Here is a 12,984-nt window from a genome sequence, read left to right on the forward strand (position 1 = left end):
GCGAGGAGGGAGAGGAGAGAATGGTCCGAATAGAACACAAGCATGAATAGAGGTGGGTGATCCAGCATACACCTATTAGCATTATTTATGTAAGTATATATGCATGACGTAATCCTTTTCACATGATTTTGATTCTTGATTCCTGATTTCGATCTCGGAAGGTTTGCTCCTTTTGAAGTTTTGTGTATCATAGATGTGTGGGATGTGATGTAGTTAGTTAGGTAAGGAAGAGTAGGTAAGATTCTCATGTTAAATAGCTGTCGGAGTGAGATATGATATGAAGACCACCAAACTTCCAGATCCAATATCTACTCGGTCGATTGCAAAGATTTATCTTCCAGACGGGACAGCGCTGGTCGAGAGGATTTGTATTGTATTGTTACTTTTTTGTTGTTGTGGTGGTGGTGGGATATTGGATATTGGATAGCTAATAAGTATCTGCAGTGGATTCCTTACAGAATGGCACAACGACCTCTCACACATGGTGCGCCGGGCCCGGAAGTAAGTGGGAAGGATAAGGTAGGTTGTTTATATATATATCTATATACATCCATACACATACACATACACATACACATACATCTAAGCATACAACACCCCAACACAAAACACAAAACACAAAACACAAAACTAACACCTCGAAAATAGATTCTCGAAACAGGAGCAAGCGTAACGCAAAGTTTTGCCCCGATCAAAAAGATTTGTGCCCATCTTAATGCGTTTCATGTTTATGCTGGGGAGCCCGGGAGGAGTGTGGAGGCGAATCATTATTGTACGCATTTGAGTGCGGATGTGAGTTTTTTTTGTTCTTTGTTTTTTTATAACTTTTTGCAGGGGTTGTGGAGGAATGGAGGGGGGGGAGGGAAGAGGGAGAGAGGGGGGGAAGATGGAGGGGATGGAATGGGAAGAGGAAAAGTAGATGGGTGGATGGAGAGAGGGGAGAGAGGATGGTCGAAGGGAAATGGGTGGACGGATTGAGAAGGGAGAGGTAACGAGAAAGGGAATAGGGGAATGGGGAGGTGAGAGAGGAGGGGTAATGAAAAAAAGAGGGGTGGAGAATAGATTTTGAGTGGATGAAGCAAAAGAGGAGAGAGAAACGGAAGACAAGGTCCTTCACTAAAGAATCATAGAAGCTTTACGTGACGAAGTCATTACTGAGAGCGTCGAGACAGAGACAATGGGCTTCAAAGTGAAACCCCGACATCAAAAAGTCCAAATTACTAACAAAACAATACACACAATATAGGTTCGTCAATGTCTCATCTACGATTCCCCAACAAATCCGGCAAGATTGATTGGAGTCGAATATATGATCACCAGGAGATTGTATGAGAAATTGGATGAGGAGGAGAGGAAACTTTGGCATTCGCATGATTATGAGGTAGGTTTTTGGTTTTTGTCTCATTATCTGTTTCTGTACTTCCCCTTAGGCAACCTTCTCTTTTTATTCAGAGTATATCATCTCTCTCCATAACCGAAACTACATACAATCAATTCACTATAATTATATCTATATATTCTAAAACCCCCCAGGTCAAATCCGGAATGCTCATTCTCCCCAACCCCACAATCCCAGATGCAGTCTGGACAGTAGCAGAAACGGAAGAAATGAAAGAGGTCATTGGGTTGTATGGAAAAACATTTCATTTCTGGCAGACGGATAGGGGAGATGAGTTACCGCTTGGAATGCCGGTTTTGATGGGGAGTTTTACGGCGGATGAGCAGGTATGTTGGGTTTCTTTTTGTGTTTATAGGGAAGGGGTTGTTGGGAGAGGGAAGAAGAGATAGGTATGGAGTGGGGGAAGAAATGATGGGAGAAGAGAAGATAGAGGATATGCTAAAAGGAATTTACTGATGACGATATTATAATCTAGGTACCATGGGATAAAGTCAAGGAAAGAGATGAGAGATTTGGTGTTGATACGATGAAGAAACGGGAAGCGAGGAAGGGGATTGAGAGTGTGGATATTCATGAAGATGCTGATCAGGTTTGGAAGAAGAAATAAGTTTTTCGCAGTTGGAGGGTGAAATGAGTTTTCATTAGAAGTTGGGATGATGATGATGATGTTATTGTTGACATGTTGTTGTTGTTGTTGTTGTTGATCGAAAAAGTTTATGGCTGCTCTCTGCTTAGGTGGATGCGCTTGATTTGAGGTGGATTGGATATCCACTTTCTATCTATTTAATTGGCACTAAAATTATGAAATGGATAGATAATGGATGCTAAAGTGAAAAAATAATAGTGAATTTTCATCACATATTCAAAATATGCTTTCACTTACAACTTTATTGATATCTTCTATCCACTCCCTCATCCAATTCTCCCCCCTCCAAAAAAATTACATTATCCCGAGTGAACCCGAGATCGCAGAATGCGGCTTCTGTGGATCGAACACAGTGCCTCCAGATTAATGAACCGAAGTAGACTTCAGTCTGGCGCTCTCCCAAGTGAGCTAAAGCCGCTTGGTGTTGTGTTGTTGATGGAGGAGGGCAAGGAAAAAGAACATATGTTGTTGATACAATTTTGTGTGGGATGGGGTGGAATGAGGTGAGATGTTGATTGGTGGAACGGTGGTGGGGGGAAGGGGGGTGGGTTTTATCAAAACCTTTTCAAAACGATTAAAATTCGAGAATAATATATGTTGAAGAGATACCTTTCATTTGGTTCAGACAATTGCTTCTAGCTTTCAAGATTAAATATATCTGTAAAGACAAATTGTTATTAGTTGTTGAAGATCTCGGCAAATAAATAGAATATTGTTACTTGTAATGTCATTTCTCTATACTCCAGACTTCTAATCCTTCTCAATCTGATTATACAAAATCTCTGCAAAGCTAGCATTTGTCGAATTGGGAGCAAGCAGCTACTAAGATGGGATATCCACCTTGAACTCCGTGAAAATCCAGTTACGAAACTCTGCACCAATCATACTATCCCACCCAGAACTTGCAATCGTCCGAGTCTAAGGGTTAATCTCATCCTTATCAATCATCAACACTGTTGAAAGACCGTGTACGAGATGTTCCCATGTATAATTGACCGCCTCTTCCTTGTCTAAAGAATTCTCAATTTTGGCAAGAATACTGCTGCTTTTTGTGGCGCCATCATTCGCGATTTACTTTTTTATCTTGGCGGGAATTATACTGAGTCGAGGCTCCAGAGGCCATGTTACTTTTGTTTCGGTTGCCGAAATGGCTTTAGCTAGTCGAGTAGGCTCGATTCCGGCGATGATATGATCGGCTTCCGGCTGGTGAGCCATCATAGCAACTTTAAAAGTGGCAAGCATCTCACTTTCATCGATGCCATAAAAGCCTTTTCTGCGAAGGTACGTCTCGATCTCAGGATGGTCGGCAACGTATCCAATACCGATGACCATGGGCTAGATGAGTGAAATGGCAGTGAGACTTTGTTTCCTTCCATGACGAGCGAGAAAATCAAGGGATGAATCCGCTGGGAGTTTGTTAGATTCTTTTGAAATTTCGGAGTGGGGGGTTATCTGAATTACCGGCGGCATAGTTGCTCTGGCCAGCTGAGCCTAGGGTTCCGGAAACTGAGCTCGTCATGACGAAAAAATCCAACTCGGTCTTGTTTGAGAAGACTTCATGGAGATTTAGACCCCCTTTAACCTTTGCCTCTAGGACTTGTTGCCAACTACTAATGTCCATGTTTTGAAATAGTTTGTCCTGTATATGTGCGGTTAAATAGATGGGCATCCCACAAGGATAAGTGTAAACATATTTTTAGGACCATCGCTGCATGCACAACTCCACGTATTGGGTGCTTTGGGTCCATTGAAGCAATCACCTCCAAAATTTGTCATTTTGATGCTACATTGGCACGTAACACAACTGCATTCACACCACTCGCTTTGAGACCTTCACCCAAAGCTAGAGCTGAAAGACTATCGGTGCCAGAACGGGACAGAAAGACAGGATGCCTCGCGCCACTTTCAACCATCCACGATGTCAAGCTTCTGCCTAGACCACCGAGACACCCGATGAGAAGATATGAGGCGTCGGATCTAAGCTGGAGCCGAGATGGTGTTGTTAGAACCTGAAATGGTGCACAAATTAGTTTATGTAGGAGAGCGAAGGTGTAACGTAACTCTTGTGGTATGCATAGCTTGAATAGTGAAGTAGGTTGGTACTCAAGCACCAGTTTGCCATCTCCAAGGTTGTGCGGGAAAGAACCGAAAACTTCGTCGATTTGAGACGGACCCCTAACGGTAAGTGGGCCGATTGCTGATTTTCTCTTTATATTTGTAAATTTCCACACATTGTTGGAGAAATCTATAATACAAGTCAGTAATTCAGACCATGAATGATCAATTTTGCGATTTGCTCACCTTGACAGTATCTCGGACCTCTATGAAGAGAGGTCCTGTAGGTCATAAGTAAACAAGCTACAACCGCGTGCTATGTTCGAGAGGTTTGGTAGCACACTGTCACGTTGCAACCCAAACGTAACTATTCTACCAAAGGGAGCCAATACTCTACTGCACTCCATCAGAATAGCGATATCGTGCTATTGAGAGGTGAAGATAATATGAGGACCTCTACATCCTGTTAGACGCTGAATTTGTATTGCCACATCTTCAATTCCAGGACGTATGATTTGCTCGCGCGGAAGACCCAAATTAAGAAGTGACTTGCTGGTGGAATCTACGTTGGTAATGACAATGGCCTTGGCTTGGGTCTTTTTGCATAATTGAATAACTGCTTGACCAACAGATCCACGGCGTCAATCATAGCAACAACATCGCCATTCTCCATAGAAGCAAGGTTGTATAAACCATAAAATGCTGTGCAAAATGCTGTTGGTATGGTGGCCCTGGTATCCAACGGCTCGTTAGCGATCCGTTGAATAAATTGGGCTTTTGTTCGTTGCTTTGTTGAAAGCGTATTGAAGGAAAACGCAACACCTCGATCACCAACTAGAGCCAATTTGGGTGATTATTCTCGATATCTCATGACTGAATGTCGTGGAGTCGCTGGAACCAGAAACAACAAGCGAGTCTTGTTCATTTATACTGACGGCCTCAACTTCAATCTCAATGAAATCGGACAACAGATTTTGGTGTATCAGCGAATCATCCTGAAAACAGATCTTCCCAGCTTTCAACTGACCCTTGAAAGCAACCCCTTCTTGGATTGATGAGAATCATAGCTTGCTTCTTGTAGGTACAAACTTTGTATTGATTGCTTTAACTAGAGCCAGCTGGTCAATATGAACTGAATTGTTATCAAGAAAGTGTTCTGTTTCCTTATTTTTTCCAAGAAATTAACGCTCCAGTATATCAAAAAGAATTTTGATAACCATACTATCTAAACTGATCCCGGAATCGAAATTAAAAGTAGCCAGATTCAGGAATGATTTCTTTTGTTTTATAGTACAGGACCACCCAAGTGGCATACCATATTCCAGCTCGCATTTGGAAATTAAACTACCACATGTAACCCAGATCAATGATCAAGCATTGCCTATCAAACATTTGAAGATTCTAAGGTCCTCGTCTTGAAGTGTCGCCAAAAGTGGGTTTTCTAATTCAACGAGCATTATAACATGTTCATGAGATTGGCGTCAGACAGAGTTTAGTGGACTGGTGTGAACATCCCATCCGTTTTCGATACAAAATTGTTCCAACAGGTGAATAAAAGGTGGTGGTTGAGTTTGATATACCTGGGGGAAGGGTCAGTAAAAGAAGCAAGATATACATTAATACTCACCAAAAGCACATTTCTGACAGGTAATGTGGGATTGTGTCCTGTTACTGACACATGCATAGCCTTGTTGACTTTTGATAGTATAATCGCTGTTGTCGCAAACGCTGGGGTCGTTGAAGATAACCCAACATTTGACTCCCCTCCTGATAACCTTGGAACGCTGGAAGAGCCACCCTGTATTGATCTGAAAGCACTGGAAGTCAACCTTATTGGGGTTATGTACACTACACATCTTGCCTTTCATTACTTACCTAAGAATCCAGGGTCAGAGAAGGTCTATCGACCATCTGCTAGTACGAAAGATCAAGATTCACCAAATAGAGACTGACATATCTTGTTAATAGGTTGCATGGTACCTAGGTATGTTCCCGATAGCGGCTCAGGTTCAGTACTGCATTGCAAAACATGTAATTGTGGGGCTTTATCGCTCTTTGATGTGTACAGCTTTTATTAAAAGGAATTTGTATCAACCTCCTTATGCTATATTTCATAGATACTCCCGTATTGTCTACTTTTGGACGGGCAATACTCGCCGGTGTACCTTTGGGTAAGATTGAAGATGTTGTGGATGCTGGCACAAGACTTATGGCAAGTAACATTGATGGGAAAGTTCTACATATAGGACCGAGATTTGAGGTTGATCAGGATTGGAATATAGTACTAGGAACTTTGAACGGTGCCAAGTCTGGTGGAATTTGGGAAGTATACCTACAATGATAGGTCCTAATAAATGTCAAATTATATTAAAAAGTTAGCTATTATACACAGATAGTAGGCCGTAAATAAGAACTACTGAAAGAGTTAGTCTCTTTCGTATTCGCTTAGGGCCCGTTCGAATCGTTTGTAGGTGATATAGATGTACATTTATCATTTGAATGAGTATTTACTAAACGTCAATATTATCTATAAAATTATTGTTAAAATTAAATTACTAAATACTAATATATTACCACAAAATCTCAAAAATTATAAATCTATAAATTTCAAAAATTTATATAATAACTTTATCAAATCTATAATAAAGCTTTAATCTCTATTTATTAATATATTATTACTCTATATTTTATAGGTCTATAAATATAAAGCTAAATCTACAAAATTTAGGCTAATTTATTAGTCAACAATTTAATCAATCTTATTTTGACAATAAATAATAATAAAAGATTCGAACGGGCCCTTAGACTTGGTATAGTGACCATTGAATTGAATTCATTCACCTACGTCCATACACTATAGCAGCATTGCTTCAGGATTTATGGCTGCGACGAAGTCAATGACCGGTCTGGCTGCAGTCATCTAGCGTAGATGAATGATACGATAGTGTTTTTGTTGTAATCTTGCGATTTGTTCTTCCAGTACTACGGTTTGATATATTTGTTTATATATACCCCGTCTACTTGCCTCTACCTGGTTACCGCAAACCAAATTTCAGCATATCAACTAAAAAGTATCTCAACGATAACTACATTTCTACTATTAGTCTATTAAGTATTTCAAGCAATGTCAGAAAAATTCCATGCTTGTGTCATCATCTACCCCGCTCCAGGAAAAGAAGCCCGAGTTCGTATATTCCTTTCTTATTGCTATCAAGACTTAGCTATATCGAACAGCAAATATTAACAGAAACTCCTCAATGGGCTTGCTACAAGAGTTAAGGAGGATGAGCCGGGTGCGGTATGCTTTTCACTCTTTTCTCCCTGTGCTTCTATTTCATTCATTGTCCTGCTTAAGCCCAGCTTCGAAATCATACAATCTAACATAGAATCGAAATAGGAAAAATTCGAATTTTTCGAACACTTGAACCCCGAATCTGGATGAAATCTTTATATTCTCGAAGAGATTTGTCTGTTTGTTTCTCATTCTAGACTGCCCAATTCATTCGTATTCACCCCTGGAATACTTCATAATGTCCCAGCTAACGCGGGATATAGGGGAGAACAAAGCCGCGCTCGATGCCCACTTTGCAACTCCTGCTTTTATCACTATTGTGACAGGAAAGTTTCCCAATGAGGATTTGCTTGCTCAGCCCCTTGATATGATGAAAGTTGAGCCTTTTGAAGGATTTGCTTCTTGTTAGGGTAGCCATTCCCTGAGGTCGTTTACCTCATATTTTCCTTCTTACGTCTTTCTCTATTTTAAAGAAGTATAGTGGACAGGAAACGACGAAGTAGAGGTAGACTTTGACTAAGGCCAATTTTTCAGGCAGTGGAGGTAGATTTGGAATGGAGCCAAGCTTTCAGGCACATATTTCCTTCTTTGACTCTGTATGATCAACGAATGCTAGTTGAACATCTAAAAAGCTAGCTACTTTCAATCATATATTTCATATGTGCCAAAATCAAACCGTCTCTGTGTTTATACTATGCGGCTTGAAGTGCTTCCAAATCGTTACTTCAAGATGATGATGCATAATAAGTGGTTAAGAATGGTAATAGTGATATATCCTCAGAGCTCGATGTATGGACATCTTCTATTGAATCTGGTAAGCCGGCCTTACTTCAGTTGGCCAATCCCTTTGCTAAAAATTCTTGATGGCAATGCATGAGAGCTCTATGATTGCTGAAAAGAGATATAAGGCCGTGGAGTGCTGGAAAGGGTTGGATGATAAGCGATCGCCTAAGACTGGCGTTTTACATTATTCCTGGGCACAATTTCTTCCCATCTCTTTCTCTGCAACTTCATACAGTCATTCCTCAAAACAGATCCTTCTCGTATCCTGCTGAGATCCTAATGTTATGGATCCACACTATCATGTATAACTTTCTTGAATTCTACTCCGGATAAATTGAATGAATTGCGATGATTGGAGCTATGCCATGGAGATGCATCTACGCAACTATTGAAATTATTCTTACGATCAAGATCTTGATGCATCCAGTCTATTCGCAAATTTCACCGAATATAGCAAGTAGTACTTGCAGACATTTGCAACGTGACTAGCTTAAGACAACTACTTATCTGATAGTCGCTGACAGCGGTCCTTTCCATATGGTCCTGTGTAGTCACCACTATTACTGGTGACTTTACACTTTTACAATTGTCGAATGAATGATCAATTACTAAAATGAAAAACGCACCTAGGCAATATGTGCTCACTATAGAGACAAGGGCAGTTTGGTGTATCATTAAGGAGGCCTAGTCAGCGTTGGATTAATAGGCACAGCACATTACTTGAATATCAGTTCTCGACAACAATCATTCTAGGTCCCGAGCCAACCACAGTACAAGTACTAACTAGGTATTAAATAGGCTACTATAGTACAATAAGCGAGAGGGCTAGTCTTAAGCATATAAGGATTACTTCTTTCTATATATAGCTAGCTCCTTAGACAGAATACTCGTGCAGTCAGAAAGTATGCAACACTCCATCTAAATATAGGCTATCAAACATCTTGTATTTTACCACCTTATGGGACGTGCCTGTGAGTGGAGTGTGGCATACTTTCTGGCTGCACGAGTACAATGCTAATAATTAGAACCTATTATCGTAGGTGCTACGATAACACTGGGAGGCGCGACTGCTCACAGTATTCGAGATCTGGACCACTTCCACATGACTTCAAGATTCAATTTCGAACAAGCTACCTATCGTCAGTTATTTTATATAATATCACTTGAACCACATCCTTCCACATACGACCATAGACTGAAGAGAATTGGGCATCCCGTCCGCTCTGCCATACACAAGCTTCAGATCGGTAGATTAGTAGTTGGGTGGGTGACCACCAGCGAATCCCTACTGTTGTATGTATTTTTTTGTTTCTTGATCTTCGGAATGGTGGGTGATATGTCGTCGGCCCTTCGCGAGAGAGGCGAAAACTTTTTTCTGCGTTTTTAGTGCTGTAATCAGTCTTTGGTATCCACTATACACCCCACTCAGAGAGTAAAGAGCCAGGCTCTATGTAAGCGAAAAAAAAGGCGGAAATTGACCTTTTTGAGCCTGTCTCGCCTGTTTCAATATCATTTATTTATTGAATGATAAATTTCAACTCAAGAGAAATCTTGATATTTGAAAAGATCAAATGAAAATTCTATTTTCTTTCTATTGATAGTTGGAATCTTCTTTATTTAAAACTGTACCAAAAAGAGGCCTGAATTGTTAAAGCTCTTTCGAATGGTGGTTAATTTCCGCCTGTTATTTCGCTGATGTAGATAGAGCCAGGGCGAACGTGCTAAACGCAACGCGTTATGATTCTAATCTACTTCCACTGCTCAAATTATTCATAGAGAACTTCGTAGATGAGGATAGTTTCATTTTCTCTATTGTATTCTATGATTATGTATTTGTATCGATCAGTTGTTCTAGCGATATGAGATAGTAATGTCGATTTCGGGGGATGTGTATCTGTGCTACAGTACATTCCTCATGCTTTTCATATTACTGTAACAATTTCCTGAATTCGGATTTACTTGTTTAGAATTAACGAGAGAGAGATTACTATAGAGATACCTTTTTACGTCATTAATTGATCTTTAGCAATCACAGCAGATGGAATGACTCTCACTCTTCGCTATATATGTTTTCTGACATTATATTCTCGCTCATCTCATATCATTTTTTTTTTGCAAAAGGACTAGTAGTATTACTCTTCGTACCTAGCAATGTTTTCTTTTCCGTTATAATTTACATCTCATTTATCAATAGCAAAATTCGGGCAGAGACATGTGTGAATTGAGAGAAAGATGAGTATTTGAAAGTGAATTCTGGGTCCGCCAGCATACAAGGAGTCAATATTTGATTCGCAAAGTAATAGAATAATCTCCTTAAACGATCAACAGTGGTATCTGCGTGGGAATATCAACTTTTGTGATTGACCAGAAGTCCTACAAGTCAACCCCCTCCCCCCCGGAATGTCCTCCTCATCATCACTAATGCACCATAAATTATGAGGACGGAATTACAACAGCTCCATCCTCCCACTTCCCATTAGAATACAACATCGTGGCCACAGAATTGTTCTGTTGCCCATAGAACACAGTAATCTCATTTCGAACCGATGTACAGCCCAAGTTCGAGCCGTGGACAAAATCAATAACATCATCTTGTTTCTCGCCATCTTTGTAATGTCAGACCTTGTGTTTATGATTTTCACCATAGCCAGCAAAGAAAAGATGAATGCTTCCATCCTCGGTCATGGTACAGCAGAGTGGTGTTAGGTTTTCGACTGGCATTGGAACGTTTTCTTTCTCGACGGAAACGCCTTGATCTTTGGGATGGTTAGTCTCGAAATCGCAGTCGCATGGGCTGGGAATCTTGCTTACTTTTCCATTCACCACCTTTACACTCATATAGATGGATGCTACCGTCAGCGTGCTGAAAAATACCTGGAAGAAAATGTAAGTGTGTGGATTTGGAACAGGCGGGGGGGGGGGGCATACTTTGATGCTTTTGTTCGAAATTTGGCAGGCTAGATAGGTTTCCGGGATCATTTATCCCTTTCTTTCCAGGAGGACTGTATGTAAATACCACTTCTTTCCTCCTGAGCGTCGAATTTCAGCAATCCCGACCGAGTCATCGTCTTCTCTTTAATCACACTTAGTCAAGTTGCAAGATTAAAGTTATAGATTGTAACTCACACGCAGCAGTAAGTCCACTGCGACCCATTCACATTCCAATCCGACTTTTCGTTGAATGCTCCACCTGTCAATTTCGAGAATGTGCTTGGGCGTTTCTAAATATCATTTGGAACCTTAACATTTGTCCAAATCGGTGTTGATCGCTCCAAATGCTCGACTTTCCCCATTAATTTCTTGTCTTTATTCAAATAAAGAACATGAATCTGTCATGTATCAGCCAGTAGAATCAACATCGAATAGTAGAAACATCCTGTAGATCTACTTTAAAACCCTAGGTCCTTGTCTACATAGTAACACGTCATCGGAGAACTATCGAAATCTGCATCTTCAGCGACAAAAAGATCTTGAAAACTCCAAACGCTGCCACCATCTGGAGATCGTGCTTCTCGAATGAGTCTGCCTCCGTCAAATTGCTGGAATATGAGATGTAAAACCTCACCAGGGGAAGTAGTGCAAGCAAGTCCTGTGTTTGAAAGAGCCATTGTGATGTTGATTGATTCGATTCTAGTCATTTAGATGAGTATAAGTGTTGGTACATTGGATCTTTACTAAATTTCCTCTGGATTTCAGGGCGTACACATATACAGAACTTATAGTCCTGTGATGCTGAAATCGAAGACAAAGCTGAGGGAAAATCATTCAAGATGTTCATCTTTGCATCGACCCCTCACTTGGCCACGAGATCGTAAACTTATCCAAAACGAAAAATATGTATGTATGTAATCCAAACTCGCAGTATCCTATGAGAAGTTCACAATGAAGGAATGAGGAGAAGATGGCGTCGAAGTCTTGGATTAGAAGACCTTCGAATTACAATGTTCAGAAAGAGCAAGTTACTTCTCACCAAGGGACGCAGTGTATCACACTGGTGATAGACTTATTGTTGTGCTACCCATCCCAATGAATGATATGGCTGATTTGAGTATTCATTTTCCTACCAGCAACATTCGTTGTTTGTTGATAGCCAACCACTTAAATGGCCAAACTTCAATATCTACTTCTCATATTCAACTGAACCGGAAAACGAGCACGCCGAATTCGGAAAACTTTCCCATAGCAGCAGTTTTCTCCTCATTATTGCAACTTGTAATATTATATTATCTGGCATCACAACATTTACCACACGAACTTTTGATCAAAAGATGGCATTAGTGTAACAAGGCGATATCACAATTGATGATTGAAATCCCTTGAGATTCGTTGATCAATTCTCATGACTTGATAGAATTGTAGTAACTGTTGACGGATATTCCAAAGTCTGGTAGAAGATTACTTATCTTTAATTGAGCAGATGAAAGAGGGGAAAACCATATAAGTTGGGTCGATTGCATGTGTTCATCTACCCTACTCCAGAAATTACAACTAGCGGGGTTGTACACGTGAAAATGCTGAAGTACCTCGAGAGTACCTACAGACTACAGAGCAGGTAAACGGTTTAGCTCTTGGCTATCTATTGCCTTTGAAGTTTCAAAGCTATTGATATAGAGTCATTTTAGAGTGGTTCTACCAGGATTTCATCTTCTCTCCGATTCGAATCCTTCAAGTCAAGATGGAAATCCGCAACCTATCACGATAAGGTTAACCTTACCAACTCGAAAACCCTCCAGGTCGTTCACCAAGATCAACAATATTCACCACATTATTATTAGTCTCAAAGCCAAAAATCTAAAAGCCTTCCTTCCA

At 40.4% G+C, this 12,984-nt stretch overlaps 2 protein-coding genes across 2 annotated transcripts; one reads left to right on the forward strand and one right to left on the reverse strand.

Moving 5' to 3' along the window:
- Positions 1-459: 459 nt before the first annotated feature.
- Positions 460-2,006, forward strand: EAF01_005126 (uncharacterized protein; the record flags this gene model as incomplete). The annotated part of the gene is made up of 5 exons (XM_038913381.1): positions 460-519; positions 649-792; positions 1,247-1,381; positions 1,534-1,725; positions 1,875-2,006. The coding sequence occupies 5 exons, from the start codon at positions 460-462 to the stop codon at positions 2,004-2,006; spliced, it is 663 nt and encodes a 220-aa protein (XP_038771467.1).
- Positions 2,007-10,608: 8,602 nt separating this feature from the next.
- Positions 10,609-11,154, reverse strand: EAF01_005127 (uncharacterized protein; the record flags this gene model as incomplete). Its single annotated transcript, XM_038913382.1, has 2 exons — positions 10,609-10,781; positions 10,818-11,154. The coding sequence occupies 2 exons, from the start codon at positions 11,152-11,154 to the stop codon at positions 10,609-10,611; spliced, it is 510 nt and encodes a 169-aa protein (XP_038771468.1).
- Between the last annotated feature and the right edge of the window lie 1,830 nt (positions 11,155-12,984).

The sequence above is a fragment of the Botrytis porri genome (assembly GCF_014898465.1).
Source record: "Botrytis porri strain MUCL 3234 chromosome Unknown BPOR_006, whole genome shotgun sequence".
Lineage (NCBI taxonomy): Eukaryota > Fungi > Ascomycota > Leotiomycetes > Helotiales > Sclerotiniaceae > Botrytis > Botrytis porri.